The following is a 19540-nucleotide window of genomic DNA, read 5'->3' as shown; positions in this document are numbered from 1 at the left end:
AAGTTAGGTTACTTTGAATATGTAACGCCATATTTCTTTATCAATCTTTTGCTGGGGAATTGAGTCAACAATGTTATGTGAAAATTGACTGAAAATGAAGAAAACAGAAGGCGTTTTTGCACATTTAAGAGAAAAGCAATTAATAAAATGAATATGTGACGTGTGTTAATTAAGAATTGTGATATTAAGGGTTCGGTGGCGAACTTGGAGACCTTCTCTCTTTGGAAGCACAAGTTTACAAATTTACGTATTACTAATAATAATATTACAAATTTGCCTCAATTTTTGCACCAAGTCAAGTGAAAGTTAACTTTACGTATGCTAAACTTGTTCTTAGTTTTTACTTTCACTAATCATTAATTATTCCAATATTTCATAAAGTGATTTATTCAAATAATAAAGGGTGATTTTTCACATGTACATGCACAGTACTAAATTATATCAGAGATTAAGACAATCAGCTTATTTAACATGTAAAAATTAGAGCTACAGTTAAGGATTCATTAAAACTTGATATCCACAGTAATTTCTTATTGAACATTAAATGATACATGATACAAGCTCCAGCTGAAGTTATTATTTATACAACTCATCTATCTTTCTCTACTTACAAATGCCTAAAATCAAATCATAGTTCCCAAAGAAATCAGAAGAACAACTTCAATCAGCTGTATGTCAGAATACACCAATACAATTATAATTTATAAGCACATCTTGCCATGAGATCCGTGGAATTGACAGGCCACAAAGGTTTCTGAGAAGAGTGATTACTACTCATTCCGCAAGACACATTACACCCTCATAACTAGGGTGGGTGCCTTAATATTATAAGAGGTAGAGTAACAATCGCCAAAATCTGCAATGCCAAGTAGAAGCATTATTCCAAACAATGGGTAAGAGGCACAAAAGGCAAGTAACGCGACAAGCTTAACTTTATATCCTTTCAGTTTCAAAGGCAACATTAACTTGTTAAAATCTAGGCTGTGATATGATCGAACTGCTAACAAATTAATCCATTCAATCCTAAGATCAATGCCCAAAAGGGAGAGCCAAAAGGACAAGAAATTTAGCAACTCGGAGTTCTGCAGTTTTCTTTTAACAGTGCATACACCATTCATGACTTCTCTGATATGCCCCCAGCTAATCTCCAACATATCAATTACACAGTCTGACTCAAAATATGGTTGTTATTACTGCCAAGGCCCCTATATTTCACACTTCAGTGCAAACTACTAAATCTATCTTGACATTTTAATAATGCTCTATGCCAACTACTCAATTAACAGAAGTTCAAATCATACGAAAAAGTTACAAGGCATTTAATTAGCAAAATACTAAAGAACGACGAGCTTTAATGGATAAGACAAAACACTACTAGCCAGGAAAACACATGAATAATTGCAAATTAAATCAGTTGTTCTATGCATTTCAATTTCGAACCTCCCTTCTTTTTGTGAGCATATAAGTTTTCTGAGAAAATTTATATTTAACCAGCTATTAAAACTTGCCATGCAGGAGATATTGTGTAAAGGAAATAGGAAAAAGACGGTTAAAACATCACCTTTTGTTAAATGCGGGGATCTTCTTCCCCAAATGTTCTATTTTAGCCCCATAAGAAGAAAGAAGAGTGACATTAGACAGGACTATGGTATACATAAATGCAGACAATTCAGATATCTAGATGCAATTTCCAGGAAACTGTCATGATAAACAAAGATTTAACACAGGGAATTATGGGTAGCAGAAATGAAGTATTAGATATCTAGACGCAATTTCCAGGAACAATATTAGAACTACTTGTGAACACAACTTAGGACAGGTGCAGGGACAGGTTAGTTCAAACTTCAAAGGTTCCATAAAGCTATAATCCAAATTGTTGCACAAAATGATGATGCCGACTTCAAGAAGGTTGCTAGGACAAGAAGCAGAAAATTCAACAAATGACAGAAACAGGAAATGATTTACAGTCATAAACAAATGACAGAAATAGGCACAGCAACAACTAACAAGTGATCAGAAAAGGCAAAAAATATTGCCATAACGAGAGGTAGGACCTTATATGATTTACATTTAGAAATCGGAAATTAGAATAGCGTTGGGAGAAAGTCTTCTGTTAGTCAAAAAGCCAATAAAGGGTGGAAGGAGAAGGCGTATGATGTCTTTGTAACAAGAAAGTGTACCTTATAAAATTTAGACATGAACAGAGTTCCTGTCAAGAGACTGCATGATCCCCGCTAATCCGCCTAGTCATGGATTGACTGGTCATTTGTCTAGAGCAATTTCGAGGATCTTTCTAAGTCTGCATTGAGATCAACTCATCATACCCACATTGTCTAATACCAATTATCATCGTTTCATTGATAGGTGATGAAATGTCACAGCATGATCGTCGAGGTGCCTTCAACTGATTCAGGAAACTTAGATGTTCAGCAGAGAATAGCAAGATAGTAATACGCCACAAAGAAAGGAACAGCAGCAATAACAAAACAATAGAAACAAAGTTAAGGGTCTACTTGCAAGCAGAGTACCTGTTCAGCATCAAAGGCTAGCTTCCGCGAGAAGACTCTTATCTTTGCCAATTTTTTTGTCGGATTACTTCTTACGCAGTTCCCAATATCGTGTCTTCTATATTCAGTCCATATGCCATCTCCACTAGAAAAAACATTTTGCAAGAAAAAGACCACAGGACTTTTGCATGGATCACTGGGGAATACTCTAGTGTTGAACATATATTTTGCAGCGACACTTTTACCCCTTTTCCATGGTCTAAATGTTGGCTGCCGTGAGAGGAGATCTGGAAGAAGTTGGTTCACTTCAAACACCTGAACTGCATAACCCCAAGCAACTGAAACCGTCAGTAAGTTGGACTTGTCATAGCACACTGTTTGTTGCAAAATCCTAGCAGGATCAGCATGGACAGCTTGAAAAAGATGCTCCGTGGCTGCAATCCTGGTCATGCCAGGGAAAAGTGGCTCCACAGCATCCAAGTGATGAAGTGATAACAGAGGTGATAATGGATGTGCGGAAAGGATACCAAATAGATCTCCTCGAACATCAACCTATTATTGCAAGCAACTTCAACTTAAAATACAAAACCTAAAATCAGGAACATCGTGGAGGTGGCTTAAATACTCTCAAGTGCACCCTCAAAGAGGCTGGTCCATATAACTTCCATAAGCAAAGAAACATACTTTGAGGTCAGGTTTACTCATAAGCTCACGAAAAGGCAGCATGTCAAAAACACATAAATTCAGTATTTGTATCGAAACAAGCCTCACTTGAACTGACATTGCTATTAAATTTGCCAGCTTGGCCAGGGCTGTGCACAATTTCTTTGCTGAAGGGGTGGTTAAGCCATAAGTTCGAATTCAAATTTTATTGAAAAAAAAAAAAAGAGAACAAATATTCCACTTCGGAAACATGCTAAACAGGGTGTCCATAGTTTGATGTGCACCCTCAAAAGGCTATCCGTTTAACTTCCTAAGCAAAGAAACAAACTTTGAGACAACATGAGGCTAGATTCATAAGCTTGCAAAATGGCTGCACGCAAAAAACATATAAATATAATAGAGAACCTAAAACACTATTTTTATGAGAGCAAGCCTTACTTCAATTATCATTGCAATTGCTGAACTATGACTTTTTTGAAGGAAAATAAGAGGAATTTTTTCTTTGAAAACACGCTAAATAGAGTGTCCACAATTTCGATGGGTTGCCAATCAAATCAACCAAAAGATATCAAAAGATCAAAAATTTCCCTGCGATACTATGATAACACATATATCAACTTGACAAAAAGGATGCATTCACAAATCATTTAACTATTTAACATAGCACTAACACAGTTTATAAATTCTCTCATGCTTTTACCAAATTAGCAATACATACATCTAATAACTGAATCTTAAGATGGTACAGTAAGTTCATTTCATTAAAGCCAGCTCCAAAATTCCATCTTCGTCTATTTTAAACTTTGTACTTCAAGTTTTATTAATGAAATATGAACCACCACCAACAACAACATTCCCAGTATAATCTCACAAGTGGGATCTGGAGAGGGTAGTGTGTACGAAGACCTTAACCCTACCCTGTGGAGGTAGAGCGGTTGTTTCTAAAGAGTCTCGGGCTCAAGGACAAATGAAAAGAAGCAGTAGCTAATGAAAAATAAACCCCAGAAACAAAATTGAGTAATTAAGTTAAAAAGAAATAACCTGATGGAATCCAGGTTCATGGGTCAAACGTACTCCAAGCTCAGCTAAGCAAGAAAAAACCCTAGAATCACTTCCATACAAATGAGGATACCTCATCAAACAAGAATCCAAAACTCCAGCTAAAACCTTAGCTAAAGGAGCACTTAGCGCAAACCCACCACCCCCAAATGCCATATCAAAAGAATACTTCTCATTCTGCTCATAACTCTCTGAATTATACCCAACATAATACCACTTCTCAAAATCATACTTAGACAAAACAATGACCAAATTCTCCGTGCAGAAAACAGTATCATCATCACCAAAAATAAACCAACGGGTGTTCGAAAAGTTTACATTTTTAGCTAAGTCAAAAGTATCTTTAATAATACGAGCAATCCGAATTGCTGAACGACGACCAGAAGGGAAAGAATAAGGAAACTTTGAAGTATCAGAGGAAACAAGAATTGGAGGTGAGGAAACAGAGAGGGTAGTGGAAATTGGGGTGTCGAGGAAAATCACAGCGCTTGTGGAATTGGGTTTGTACCAAAGGTTAATATAAGGGAGACGGAGAGAGAAAGAGGAAGAAGCGGCGGCAATGGAGAAAAAGAGGTGAGAAAGAGAGAGATTAGTGGAGCGGGGTGGGGTGGTGGGGGTATAGTCGGTGTTAGGGATGAAGTTGGTTTTAGGGGTGTGGAGATGGTGAAGATGGAAGATTAAGTAGAAGATTACAAGTGTGGAGAAGAGTAAGAGAAGATCTTTGAGGCGGTTTTGGCTATGGAGAAATCTTGGAACCATGGGCATGTTTTCTACAGAGTTTGATGAACTGCGCATGGAATTAGAGAGTGTGATTAGTGGCTGAACTGTGTAACTGTGTTATGACCAGATCTCAGATTTTTGTTTCTTGTTTTGATCGACTGTGTTTCTCGTACATTGTTAAGAATGGTGAGAACTGACAACTGAAAAGTTCACCAATTGATGTCACGTGAAACTTTTTGTCATCTAAAACTTTTTTCTGTTTCTTTTGGTTTAACTACTGGGGATTTAGGGTCTATTTGGCAGGAAAGAAAATAGTTTTTAATTTATCTATTTGGTTGGCTTAAATATTTAAAAAAATATTTAAACAATATACCATAGTAGAGGGGTAACTTGGCGGCTGACATGGACAAAATATTAGAGGGGTCAGCTGCCACAGTGGAGGAACGTTAGGGTTAGGGCCAATTATGCAAACTTTGTTAACGGTAGGGATAGATCTGGACGAAAAGTATAACGAGTGGCAGAAGTAAACAATATACCATAGTAGAGGGGTAATTTTGGACCTTTTCCCTTTTTTCAATAAAGCAAGTACTTTCTTTTCATGATGTGGAAAAAGTATTTTCCTTCATTTTAACAAAACAAGCACTTTCTTTTCATGATGTAGAAAAAATATTTTCACATTTCAACAAATCGAGTAGTTTTTTTTCATGATGTAGAAAAAATATTTTTTTTTCATTCAACAAAACGAGTAATTTTCTTTCATGTTGTAGAGTAGATACTTTCTTTTTCAACAAAATAGTTATCAAGTTCAAATTTTAACGTTGTTCTTATGTGAAAAAATAAAGTAGCACATTGATTCCTTTGGGTTTGTGTGAATTTAAAAAAGAGTAATTAAATTATTGAAGAAAATAGAGTCGAGGGTTGTGGGGTGGGGGTGGGGGGTGGGGAAGGAGTACAAGAAACATGAGAATTATGGGGAAGGTGGGGTTGATGTAAGGCCCCGTAAAATTTTACCTAAAACCTAGGGTTTCATGATGCTGAGGTAGACCGTGCGTTGGGGAGTTGAATAAATTTTTTGGAAGTACAAGGCATTTTTGCAGTCCATTATGCGATCAAAGAACTGATCTACAGACCGCATATGTGCTGCAAAATAAAGCAGAAACTTGGGCAAATATTTGGACCATAGATCGCATAACTGACCTCGTGCATCAGGCTATAGAGAAGGTTAAGATCATTACAGAACGGTTGAAAACATCCCAGAGTCGTCAGAAGTCCTATTCGGACATACGTCATAGGGATTTGGAGTTCCAAGAGGATGATTGAGTATTCTTGAAGGTTTCCCCTATGAAGGGGGTAATGCAGTTTGGTAAAAAGGGACAATTGAGTCCAAGGTATGTCGGAACGTACAGAATCATTCAGAGGATCAGTCCCTTATACAACTTATGTTAAGGATACTCCCTCTTGGTTTTACAATGTTTATGGCATTGTTGTCGGTGTTATTTCCATATTGTTTCACATTGTTGTGGTTGTATTGTTAGGATTGATTTCTAGGATTCTCTGACAGGTAGATAGGTCCAATTACAGGGAAACCTATGCTAAATTTTTTAGAAATTTAGGGAGTTAGTCCAAAATTTGGGGACTGCTGGTGTGTGAAGTAATAGTGAATCACAACGGATGCTAATGACGACTTTCGACCCTCATTCGAGGACGAATGATTCTAAGCAGGAGAGGATGTAAGGCCCCGTAAAATTTTACCTAAAACTCGGGGTTTCGTGATGCTAAGGTAGACTTATGCGTTGACGCAGTCCGGACTTTTTGGGTTGAACAATACGTTAGGGAGTTGAATAAAAATTTTGGAAGTGCATGGAGTTTCTACGGTCCATTCTGCGATCGCATAACTGATCTGTGGACCGCAGATCTGTCGTACCATTATGCGGCTGCATAATCATTTCGCGGGCCACACAACCCATCGCAGATCCAACATAAAAAATTCTGGAGGGAAGTTCTGCAGACTGCAGACTGGTCGCAGGGTGAGGCAGAAGTGCCTAGATTCGGAGGGCCATTATGCGGTCTATTTTGCATATCGCAGAAGCATTATATGGTCACATAGGCTATCGCATATCGACATCAGGGATTCATTTTTCTAATTTTTTAACCCGACCCTATCGCGATAAATAGACATAAAGGACCCATTTTAAAGGGAATATCTGATATTTTTAGAGAGTGGAAGTGACCTATAGTGAAAGGAGAAATCCCTAAGTTAATGTTCATCCAAAATCTTGGTCAAACCTTGAAATTCAACAAGAAATCTCACAAGGTCTTCAACCAAGAGGTAAGATTCTAGCCCTAACCTTCAATTTCAAAATTTTATTTGGGAATAGGTAATGGGGAGGAAGGTTTTGAGAATGAGGGTTGTTGATTATGCATGCATGTACATTCATGAGTTGTGGGAAGGTAGTTGAACTCAAATGGGTAGACCTTGGGTTGTGGAGTGAAGGAAATCCTCCATAAGAGAAGCTAGAAATCATAATGCCCACCTATTGTTTGATAAAATGCTCAAATGAGCTGAAAACATGAACTCCTCCCTAATTTGTGTTCAATTTTGCTATATCTCTAAATAGATCAAAGTTGCTAGGATTTTTGGAACGGTATAGTGAATTAAGGAAAGCTCAAAGCGAGGTATGTTGGCTAAATTCCTCTTTTAGAATTGAACCCCACAATGGCCTTGTAAGTCTCGTGTTGCTCATTATAAATTGTTTATTCTGAATAAGCCTTGTGTCAAAAGATATATGTGTTCAATTTGTATTCCAAATGTTCTTTTCATGTTGGGCTACTATTTGATAAGGTGATTAAGCATGGGCTGTGTGTTAATATGTTATGACTTGAAAACGTTATTCTAATGAAAACTAGCGTGTCGAATTGTGTAAGAAACCACATATTCCTAAGACCCTTAATTCGGTTAGTTGCTCAAATGTGTATTTAAAGTCTTGAATAGAAATGTTTGTTGTTAATAATCCATGATGATGTTTGAAAGTGAAACAGTAAATATATAATATAAAATATGGCCAATGTGCCAATAATGACATTATATTTGGGGCCATTAGTGCCAATGAAACAAACAGGCGAGAACAAGATGTTGAAATGAGTTGTGAATCCTTTTAAAAAATAAATGTTCTAGGAGTATCATTTAGTCACTGAGGAAGGGTAGGTCAAAATAACCTAACCCCGAACTACACGTGCCGGTGTAAGAGCGATTGAGGGATAAATCCCCGTGTTAATGTGATGAGGTTATTTTCTTTTATATGGGATGAGAATGATGTGTTGAGATGTTTCCCATTGAATGGGACGAGATTATTGCTAGCGAGATGTGTTGTGATGTTGACCTACATGGCATTGTGGTGAGATGACTTAGCCGATCGGACTAAGATTGGACGCCATGCCGTGCACATGGTAGTATTATGAGTGGATGTCTGGGGGTGAGACAGTTAGCCGGTCGGGTTGAGATAGGACTCAGTGATAAAAATACGGTGGTGTATAGATGTTAAAGATATCCCAACTTAAAATACTAAAACTCACTTGAAATTTTCCTTTCCCTAACTTGACACCTTGATACTTTTTGAGTCTCTTATTGATTTTATATTTTCTCCTCCATTTAGTGTTACTCGTTCTATCGAGAGTGTGTTTAGTTTTACATACTAGTACTATTCCATATATACTAATGTCCCTTTTGCCGGGGGCACTGGATCTTTAATGGATGCAGGTGGTATTGATTAGTGATAGCAGCACACCTTCTCCTTAACTGACTTGGTGAGCTCCACTTCATTTCGGGGTCCTGTATCTCTTGTCCTTTATGCATATCGTTTTGAGGTATAGCAGGGGCCATGTTGCCTGCACTGTTGTAGCACTCTTTTGTTTATGTTAGAGGCTCAGAAGACATAGTGTGGACTCTATCTTGTTTTTGGAAAGGTTAAACTAAAAATGTTATAATCTTATCATTTGTTCCACTTTAACTGTGATTGTACAGTGTACTGTTTTGGAGGCTTGTTACTGACATAACTAATGAAAATGAACTGGTGTTATTCACATGACCTCTTACTGTATAATTAATGAAATGTATTCTTCTGTTTAGTCATGGGTGAGTTGGGTAGACAACATTGTGCAGTCTTTCTCGACCAGGGTAACTCTATTAAGCACCGGTCGTGCTCCCCGAGGTCGAGCGTGACAAATGTAGTATTAGAGCCTAAGGTTTTAAAGTATCATAGGATGTATCGGAGTTGAGTCCTTATTATCGATGTGTTATCGACCACATTTATAATTAGGAGGCTACTTGGGCATTTAGGAATAATACCCTTCTTTAATGTTCTAGATCGTGCGATAAAGTTGATTGTAAGATTGTTCCTCCTTTAACTCGTGCATTGCTCTAATTTTCAGTATATGACACCTAGGAAGAAAGCAAGAACAGGTCAAGGAGCCAATGTTGCCCAGGAGGGGTAGTTAATTCTTTACTTGATGATGCGGGTGAGCACCCGATAGGTGAGAATCTTCCCCCGACTACTACACTGCTTGATTCTACTACACCTGATCAAACTGCACCAGTCCGTACACCTACTAGGGGTACAACGATCCCTCCAACTGATATTCTAGTTCCACCTCCAGCCCCAGCTTTTGGTCCCGGTGTATCTGATGGGGATCTTAGGGGAGCCCTACAGATGTTGGCTTAGATAGTGGTTTCCCAGGCCTAGAGATCAAATGTTGCACCCACTTCTTCTAGTCAGCCAGGGGATTCAACTAGTTCCAAGGTGTACGAGTTTCTCCAGTTGGATCCTCCAGTGTTCACATGTACTGATCCCCAGGAGGAACCCTAGGACTTTATTGATGAGATGCGCAAGACCGTCTGAATATGTGTACTACCGATATTGAGGGAGCAGATTTGGCCTCCTACCGCCTGAAAGGGGTGGCATATTCTTGGTTTGATATGTGGGAGGACTTCTGTGAGGAGGGGAGCCCTCCGGTGAGGTGGAGTGAGTTTGCCAATGCTTTCATTGATCATTTCTTGCCTACCAAGACTAAGGCAGCCATGTCGCCGAGTTTGAGAGCCTGAAGCAAGGTAGCATGAGTGTTTGGGAGTATTATATGAGATCCGCGCGCATGTCCAAATGTGTCATCTACATGTTTCCCACTATGGAGGCTAGAGTGTGCTAGTTTGTGCAGGTCCTTAGCCCCTTGGTTATCAATAAGGCCACTACAGCTGCCTTGAATTGTGATATGAACTATGGTAAGATAGTGGCATTTTCTCAAGGCACAGAGACCTGCATATTGAAGAATAGAACGTGAGGGAAGCATCAAAGCCCGGTCCACGGGCAACTTTGGTGGTTCTTCTAGTGGTGGTGGTGGTGGTTGGTAAACATTTAAGGTAGGGTCATCAGGGCCATCCTAGTATTTTGCTTAGTCTTCAGTCAGTGCGCAGCCATCAGGGCCCAGCCAGCAGCAGGGGAGCCATTTTAGGCGTAGCTAGGGTAACAGGGGATCCTACCTGTAGGGTCGATCTGGTAGGAGATTTCAGCAGCAGCGGAGGCCTCCATGTTCTAGGTGCGGGAAGATGCACTTTGGGGCTTGCTTCATTGACCAGGCTGTACGCTATGGGTATGGTATGAGGGGTCACATTCATAGGGATTGCCGTTTGTCTCGCCAGAACATGGGCAGGGGTGTAGCACCTCGGAAAATTTCGAAGTACTTGAGCGCTATTAAGAAAGTTGATGTACGCTAATTCTATTATTTTGTACACAGACGAGGACTCTTAATATGATGGATGTCAATTGGATATGATAATAAGTGTACGAGGCATATTATAAGTGATGTGGGGTTTAAAGATAGCCCTAAGTCTAAGTCAAGTTGGAAATTACTTGAGAGTTCCAAATGAGTACGCACACGACCAAACCTTGGATGAGCATATCTACATATATATAAGGAGTTATTGATGAAAAACTTATCAAATGAAAGATATCCGAGTCTAGTTTTTAACACTTCAAACCATTTGTCATTTGGACATTCCTACAAGAAGTTATGACCAAATTATCAAAGGCTGGCAAAGGAGTCTGTCATAACGTCTAGGTCCAAATGACCTGGGGATGTTTGTCATCCGGGGCCGCGTCGGAAAGAAAGACTGCCAGTGAAGTGCTGCCGTAGAATCTAGGTCCGCATCCGAGCTTTAAATAGGAGTGAACTGGGGATGCAAAGCATTCGAGGCCGCGCCTGAAACCCAGAAATCTGGGCCTATAAATACAGGGTTGGGGGAGGAGAGTATTTTGAGTATTTGGGGGGTTAGGGTTCTAGAGATGAAGGGGAGTTTTTGAACTCAAACCAAGTCCAATCAACTAAGGTAAGTTGTTAATGATGTTTTGGGTTGATTCTTACTCAATATACATGAGTTCTAACATCATTCATGCACCCAAATGCTAGATTTCATCATCAAATCCTCAAGAACACTAAAATCACTAAAATTGTGATTTTTCAAGATTGAGCTACTAGAGGTAATTTTAATGCTTCAAACTCGTTTATTATGAGTAGTTAGAAGTATTTGAAGCATTTCTTACAAGTTTTAATGGTTGAAAGATTGGATTATAAACTCTAGTTCATGGCATGAATAATACTTTTGAGAAAATAAGAGAGAAGATGAATGGTAATCTTGGCGATGAAATTTATGAATACAATGAATGGAATTATTTAGAAAAAGATGGAAGTGATCAACCAAGTAATCACCCGAAATGTATATTTTGCAAGTGTTAATTATGGAATACGGTGAATAGTAACTTGCTGGCAATGGACAATTGATGTAGTATTATTAATGACTTCGAATGGGTATTAAAACATAAGAATGAAGTTGAATGGTCTAGCATGTAAAACTATTTGGTGATTCAAGTTGTTGGAGGCTTGTAGCCAACTTATGATCCATATATGGATGTTGATCAATATCTCAGGTCATATTTTGATGTAGTTAGGATATCTAATTATAGATATCTACTTGTTGGTGATGTTGAGCATTTTAATCAACTTTGAAATGATAGGGAAAGATTAAAAGCTTGTGAATGTTAATAAAGATAAAGCAAGGTAAGTTGATTAAAACTTACTCTTCTTGAGGGACTTTCTCTAAAATCATGTTCTTGAGTTAATACTTAAGATGTTTGCAAATGTGCGTTCGTGCTTGTGGGGAAAAACAAGTATGGATGTCTCCATGTATTAAAGTATTATGTTACATATGTAGTGCCATGTTGTATTATAAAATTTTATTTTAAATCTTGTTGGCAAAATGACACTCAAGGTAAATGTTATAAGTTTTTATCAAAACTTACGTATTGACAAGAGCACACATTTTGAGTGTTAAAGATAAGTTTTCATGAAAAGTATTTCTTTTGAAAATTGACGAAAAAATATCACTTGTGGTGTCTTTTGAAGATTGATGTTAAATTGCTAAAGGCTTTAGCATGTAAAAGGTTATTTATTTAAATTTTGTTCAAACGATTTAGATTTTCTGTAAATGCTATGATTTGATAAAAGTAAATCTTTTAAGACTACTATGCTATGAATCTATTTTTGAAGTATCAAATGTTTTGGGAGTTACTTGTGTTCACCGAAATTTGCTTCGGATATATCGTGTTCGTTGTCATGAAACTACACATGCCGATGTAGGCGTAGATGGCCACTTTGTGGTATAGACTATGACAGAGTGCTCTCCATCGAAAGGGTATTATTTTGTGTTATTATTAGCATGGCTAAGTCGATTCATATGGCACTATGATGAGATGACCTGAGCAAGTAGGGTATATGATACTTGCCGCTAGGTACATAACCTAGTTGACCTTCTTATGTCGGTGATGCTATATTACTTCCAGTGAAAGGTAATATAGTACTTCCAGTGAAAGGTAAGGATGATTCTCGTATGTTTAGGCCTACCCCAAATTTCCACCTCAAATTACTAATCAAATGATGAAATGAGTGATATATTCATGTATATTAACCAAATCTGAGTTAGAATCACTTACCTCGATGAATTTCTTGAAAAACTCTCAAAAAATCACCACAAACCGAGCTCCCTAGGTCCATAATGTGAAATAATGCCCTAAACCCCGTTTATATAGTGCACTCTCTGATCTCCACTACGCGGTTCGTGAAAGTCCAAGCGCGACAGCGAAAATTCAACCACCCGCGGTCGCAAAAAAGTAGCACCGTCCGCGCTTCTGGTGGCTGCACTGACAGGCCTTAGTATTTTGGCCATAACATTCTCTATGGATGTTCAAATAATGATTTCTTTACCTTTCGGGAAACTAGACACGAAGGGTTACAACTTTCGGTTTTAATCATCTTAAAATTCCTTGTAGATCAAAAGATATGGGCTTTCGAAGTCGGACTAGAGAATCTATAGATCTTCCTTGGAGCGCCTACGCGACCACATTTTCGTTGTTCGTGCCCCCTCCTCCGTAGTCCGTAAAATTTTGCCCAGTTCCGCGTTTTCAAGGCACTAGAACCATCCTGGAGTTTCGAAAATGTCCGGACTCGCTCAAAACACACCCGAAACACACTCGAGGACTCCGGAACCTCAACTAAAGGCACCAACAAGTTATATACTCATTATACGAACTTAGTCGAACCCTCGAAACTCTCAAAACGACATCAAATACCAAATTAACCTCGGATTCAAGCGTAAGAACTTTTAAACTTCCAAGTTTCGCAAATGATGCTGAAACATATCAAACCTCGTCCGAATAACCTCAAATTTTGGACACACGTCGAACATGACACTATGAATCTACTCCAACTCTCGAAATTCCATTCTGACTCCGATATTAAATTTTCCACTGCCGCCCAAAAATTATCAAATTTTCAATTTGGTCAATTCAAGACTAATTCTACCACGGACCTCCAAATCACATTCTGGACGCGCTCACAAGTCCAAAATCACCTAACGAAGCTAACCAACTCATAAAAATTCAAATCCAAGATTGAATACTAAAAGGTCAAAACTCGGTCAATCCTTTTAAATTTAAAGCTTCGAGTTGAGAATCATTCTTCCATATCTATTAATACAAAATCGACGATTTACATGAGTCATAATACATCATACGGGCTAGTCATACCCGAGAACTGGCGAGCGAAGTGTAAATACTCGAAACGACCAGTCAGGTCGTTACAAATAATTAGTTTCACCATAAGGTAACACAATTTAATTCAATGCATTGATGTATAACTTGCCATCACTTTCTCCTCTTTTTCCGTATATTTATGATTGATTTAACTCCCTTCTAACATTATTGGAGTAATAGCATTAAAATTCGATAAAATCAAATTGTATGCAATGACCACTATTTAATTTTATTATCTCGATTTTTAATTACTTTCTTTCCGCAATTGTTTCTTTTTCCGTATTTGTTAGGCTTACTTAGTCGTAGAGACTAGGTGCCATCACGATAGTTCACGGAGGGTGAACTGGGGTTGTGACAATTTGGTATCAGAGCTCTAGGTTCATAGGCGTCATGAATCACAAGTTGGTTTATTAGAGTGCGGATCGGTACGGAAATGTCTGTACTTATCTCCGAGAGGCTATGTAACTGATAGGAAAATTCCACTTCATTTGATTTTCTTGTCGTGCGAGATTTTGATATCACAATTCTAAACTTCTGTCTTCTATTCTCTCATAGATGGTGAGGAAACGTACTACCCGAGATGATCAGGCACCCACGCCCCCTACTGGAGCCGTTTGAGGCCAAGGTCGGGGTAGAGGTCGAGGATGCGCACGCGATACAGCCAGAGCACCCGTGCGAGCTGCCATCGAGGGGCCACAAGCAGTTCCAGCCAGAGCCCAAGAACCTGATACGCCTAGTGCTACTACTACTCCAGCACTTTAGGAGACTCTGGCATAGTTCATGAGCATGAACACCACTTTGGCTCAGGCAGGGTTGTTTCCCCTTGCTTAGGGGTGTTCAGAAAAACCCGAAAAACCGAACCAAACCGAAAACCAAACCAAACCGACCAAAAAGCCCGATACTTTTTGGTTTGGTTTGGTTTTGGTTTTGAATTTTAAAAACCGATCAAATTTGGTTTGGTTTTGGTTTTAATCAAAAAATAACCGAAAAACCGAACCAAACCGACTATAGGAGTAGCTATTTCATATTTGTTATTACACCTATATATATGTACATTTTTATACAAAATTTCAAAAAATTTATGGTGAATATTAATCGTTTGCACTTTTAGTACAGCTTTTTTACCGTTATATTCTAGTTTGATTGGTAGTTTTCTTTTGTTAAGTGTAAGAATCCATTTCATGTTAAAAAAAATATTTTTTTAATTGAGTCCTTAAATTATTAATCATTATTTGATTCAATTATCATCAATATATTTTAGTATATAATAGATTTCTCAAAGGGCAATTGATTTGATAGTGTTACGTTGAAAATTTGGTTGCCGGAATATGTGTTTGGTAGTGTATGTCTTATATTTAAGAAAAAACCGACATAAACCGAATCGAGAAAAAACTGACTTAATTAGTTTGGTTTGGTTCTAATATTTGAAAAATCGACTTACTTGGTTTGGTTTCTTTTTAAGAAAAAACCGATTCAAATCGAACCATGAACACCCTTACCCTTGCTGCTGCTACATCTCAGGCCAGGGGAGGAGCACAGACTCCCGCTGCCCGCACTTTTGAGCAGCGAGTGCATGTTGATCAGGTACCAGAGATTATCCCTGTATAGCCTGCAGTCCTAGATCATCTCGAGGACAGGGCAGCGACTTCTGAGGATGAGCAGCAGAGGTTTGAGAGGTTCAAGAAGTACAAGCCTCCTATATTTAGTGGTCTAGCATCAGATGATGCTCTGGGATATCTGGATGAGTGCTACCGTATTCTCCGTACCATGGGTATATCAGGATCGAGCGGGGTTTCCTTCACTACTTTTCAGCTTCGAGGAGCCTCCTTTGAGTGGTGGCGTACTTATGAGTTAGACAGTCCAGATAAGGCAGCTTCCCTGACTTGGACTCAGTTTTTAGATACGTTCCTGAGAGAGTATGTTCCTTAGAGCCTCAGAGACGCATGGCGCGCAGAGTTTGAGCATTTGCACTAGGGTTCTATGACTGTCTTAGAGTATGCTGTTTGTTATACTAGCCTGGCTAGACATGCCCCAGCCTTGGTTTCTATTGTTCGCGAGAGTGTTCGCCGGTTTATTGAGGGGCTTATTCCCAGCATCAGGTCTAGCATGGATCCTGAGTTGGAGATGGATATTTCTTATCAGTAGGTGGTGAGCATTGCTAGGAGGATTGAGGGTATGCATGCTAGGGATAGACAAGAGAGGGAGGCCAAGAGGTCTCAAGAGTTGGGCCATTATTCTGGTGCTTGTGCCCCAGTTGCAGGTCTTCATGGTAGGGGTTATATGAATATACCTATTCATTTAGCTCTTCCAATAGCTAGTGGTATTCCAGCTCCTCCCAGACCTCAGGAGCCTTATTATGTACCTCTGGTATCTAGTACGCCTCCTGTACGGGGTGCTTTCAGTTGTCAGTCCAGCAGACCTGGCCCGAGCCAGTCACAGTTGCCACATCCTCCCAGAGCTTGTTTTGAGTGTGGTGACACGTTCCATATGGTGAGGGATTGCCTTAGACTTAGAAGGCGTGCACCTCCACAGATTTCTCAGCCACAACGTGCCTCGCGGAGTTCTCAGGCTATGGTTACAGCTCTAGCTACTACCCCACCTACTCATTCAGCCAAAGGTTGAGGTAGAGGTTGCCCTAGAGGGGGAGGCCAGGCAAGATACTATGCTCTTCCTGCCCGTACCGAGGCGGTTGCCTCCAATTCTGTCATCACAGGTAGTCCTGGTTTGTCATAGAGATGCATCGGATCTATTCGATCCAGGCTCTACTTATTCTTCTGTGTCTTCTTATTTTGCTCTACAATTGGGTGTATCTCAGGATTCTTTGAGTTTCCCTGTTTATGTTTCTACTCCTGTGGGAGATTCTTTTGTTGTGGACCGCATTTATCGGTTGTGTTTGGTTGCTCTTAGTGGTTTTGAGACCAGAGCCAATTTATTGTTGCTTAGTATGGTAGATTTCGATATTATCTTGGGCATGGACTGGTTGTCACCCCATTATGCTATTCTTGATTGTCATGCCAAAACTGTGACGCTGGCTATGCCAGGTGTACTGCGTGTTGGGTGGAGGGGTGCTTTAGATCACACTCCCAGTAGAGTTATTTCTTTCCTTAAGGCTCAATGAATGGTTGAGAAGGGGTGTGACGCGTATCTAGCTTATGTGAGCGATGTCAGCATTGATACCCCTACAGTTGATTCGGTCCTAGTAGTACGAGATTTTTCTGATGTGTTTCCAGCTGACCTTCCGGGCATGCCGCCTGATAGAGATATTTATATTTGCATTGATCTATTGCCGGACACTCAGCCAATTTCTATTCCTCCGTATCGTATAGCTCCTCCTGAGTTGAAGAAGTTGAAGGATCAATTACAAGAATTGCTTGATAAGGGTTTTAATAGGCCCATTTGAAAGAGTTGAAGGATCAATTACAAGAATTGCTTGATAAGGGTTTTAGTAGGCCTATTGTATCACCGTGGGGTGCTCCTGTCTTGTTTGTCAAGAAGAAGGATGGTTCTATGCGTATGTGTATTGATTATTATTAGTTGAACAAAGTTACAGTGAAGAACCGTTATCCTTTGCCTCGTATTGATGATTTGTTTGATCAGCTACAAGGTGCACGAGTATTTTCTAAGATTGACTCACGTTTAGGGTACCATCAATTGAAGATTTGGGAGCCAGATATCACGAAGACTGCTTTCAAGACTCGGTATGGTCATTACGAGTTCTTTGTTATATTATTTGGGTTGACCAGTGCCCCAGCAGCCTTCATGCATTTGATGCATAGTGTGTTCCGGCCATATCTGACTCATTCATTATTGTCTTTATTGATGATATTCTGGTGTATTCTCGGAGTTGGGAAGATCATGAGAAGCACCTGAGGGTAGTGCTTCAGACTCTGAAAGAAAAGAAGTTATATGCAAAGTTCTCGAAATGTGAGTTCTGGTTGGATTCCGTGGCATTCTTGGGTCACGTGGTATCTAGTGAGGTGATAAAGGTGGATCCGAAGAAAGTGGAAGCAGTTCAAAGTTGTCCCAGACCATCCTCAACGATAAATATTCGCAGTTTTCTTGGCTTGACAAGTTATTACCATCGATTTGTTGAGGGGTTTTCATCTATTGCAGCATATATGACCAGGCTGACCCAGAAGGGTGATCCATTCTAGTGGACAGAAGAGTGTAAGGCGAGCTTTCAGAAGCTCAAGACAGCTTTAACTATAGCCCCAGTTTTGATATTGCTTACAGGTTCGGGGTCTTATATTGTCTATTATGATTCCTGAGGATTGGTCTTGGAGCGGTATTGATGTAGGGCGGCAGGGTGATGCCTACGCGTCCATACAGTTGAAGGTAAATGAGAAGAATAATCCTGTCCATGATCTCGAGTTAGCTGCTATTGTTCACACCTTAAAGATCTGGCGTCATTATTTGTACGGTGTGCCTTGTGAGATTTATACTGACCACCAGAGTTTACACCATCTGTTCAAGCAAAAGGATCTTAATCTATGTCAGAGGAGGTAGTTAGAGCTGCTGAAGGACTATGATACCACTATCTTTTGTCACCCGGGCAAGGACAATATGGTGGCCGAGGATTTGAGTCGCCGGGCAGAGAGTTTGGGGAGTTTAGCTTATTTACCAGCAGCAGAGAGGCCCATGGCGAAAGATGTTCAAGCCTTGGCCAACCAGTTTTTGAGATTGGATCTTTCGGAGCCCAATCAGGTTCTAGCTTGCGTGGTTTCCCCGTCTTCCTTGTTTGATCGTATTCGGGTGTATCAGTTTGATGACCCTCATTTTTTTGTCCTCAAGGACAAGGTTTTGCATGGAGATGCCAGAGATGTGATTATTGGTGATGACGGGGTATTGAGGATGCAAGATCAGGTTTGTATACCCAATGTTGATGGGCTTCGAGAGTTGCTTCTAAAGGAGGCCCATAGTTCGCGGTATTCCATCCATCCGAGTGCCACAAAGATGTACCAAGATTTGAGATAACACTATTAGTGGAGGCGGATGAAAAAAGATATAGTTGGGTTTGTAGCTAGGTGCCTCAATTGTCAGAAGGTGAAGTATGAGCACCAGAGACCGGGTGGGTTACTTCACTACATAGAGATTCTAGAGTGGAAGTGGGAGAGGATCACCATGGACTTCGTAGTTGGAATCCACAGACTTTGAGGAAGTTCGATGCCATTTGGGTGATAATGGATCGGTGACCAAGTTCGTGCATTTCATTCCTCTGAGTACTACCTATTTTTCGGAGTGGTTGGCGGAGATTTATATCCGGGAGATTATTCGTCTGTATTATATTCCAGTTTCCATCATTTCAAATAGAGGTATTCAATTCACATCACGGTTCTGGAGGGCCGTTCGACATGAATTGGGTACTCAGGTGAAGTTGAGTACAACATTTCACCCTCAGATGGACGGACAGTTCGAGCACACTATCCAATCCTTGAGGATATGCTCCGTGCCAGTGTG

The 19540-nt window shown here is 39.8% G+C and overlaps 1 protein-coding gene across 2 annotated transcripts; it reads right to left on the bottom strand.

Moving 5' to 3' along the window:
* On the bottom strand, positions 500–5210 carry LOC109229496. Of its 2 annotated transcripts, XM_019394956.1 has the most exons (5): positions 4212–5210; positions 2529–3059; positions 2181–2404; positions 1562–1598; positions 500–856 (listed from the first exon to the last, which is right to left on the bottom strand). In XM_019394956.1, the coding sequence occupies exons 1-3, from the start codon at positions 5022–5024 to the stop codon at positions 2294–2296; spliced, it is 1455 nt and encodes a 484-aa protein (XP_019250501.1). In that variant the 5' UTR covers positions 5025–5210; the 3' UTR covers positions 500–856; positions 1562–1598; positions 2181–2293. The 2 variants fall into 2 exon arrangements, with proteins under 2 accessions (XP_019250501.1, XP_019250500.1); XM_019394955.1 differs by lacking the exon at positions 1562–1598.

Source organism: Nicotiana attenuata, chromosome 7 (genome assembly GCF_001879085.1).
Source record: "Nicotiana attenuata strain UT chromosome 7, NIATTr2, whole genome shotgun sequence".
Classification (NCBI taxonomy): Eukaryota; Viridiplantae; Streptophyta; class Magnoliopsida; order Solanales; family Solanaceae; genus Nicotiana; species Nicotiana attenuata.
This window is presented reverse-complemented; position numbering and strand designations above follow the sequence as displayed.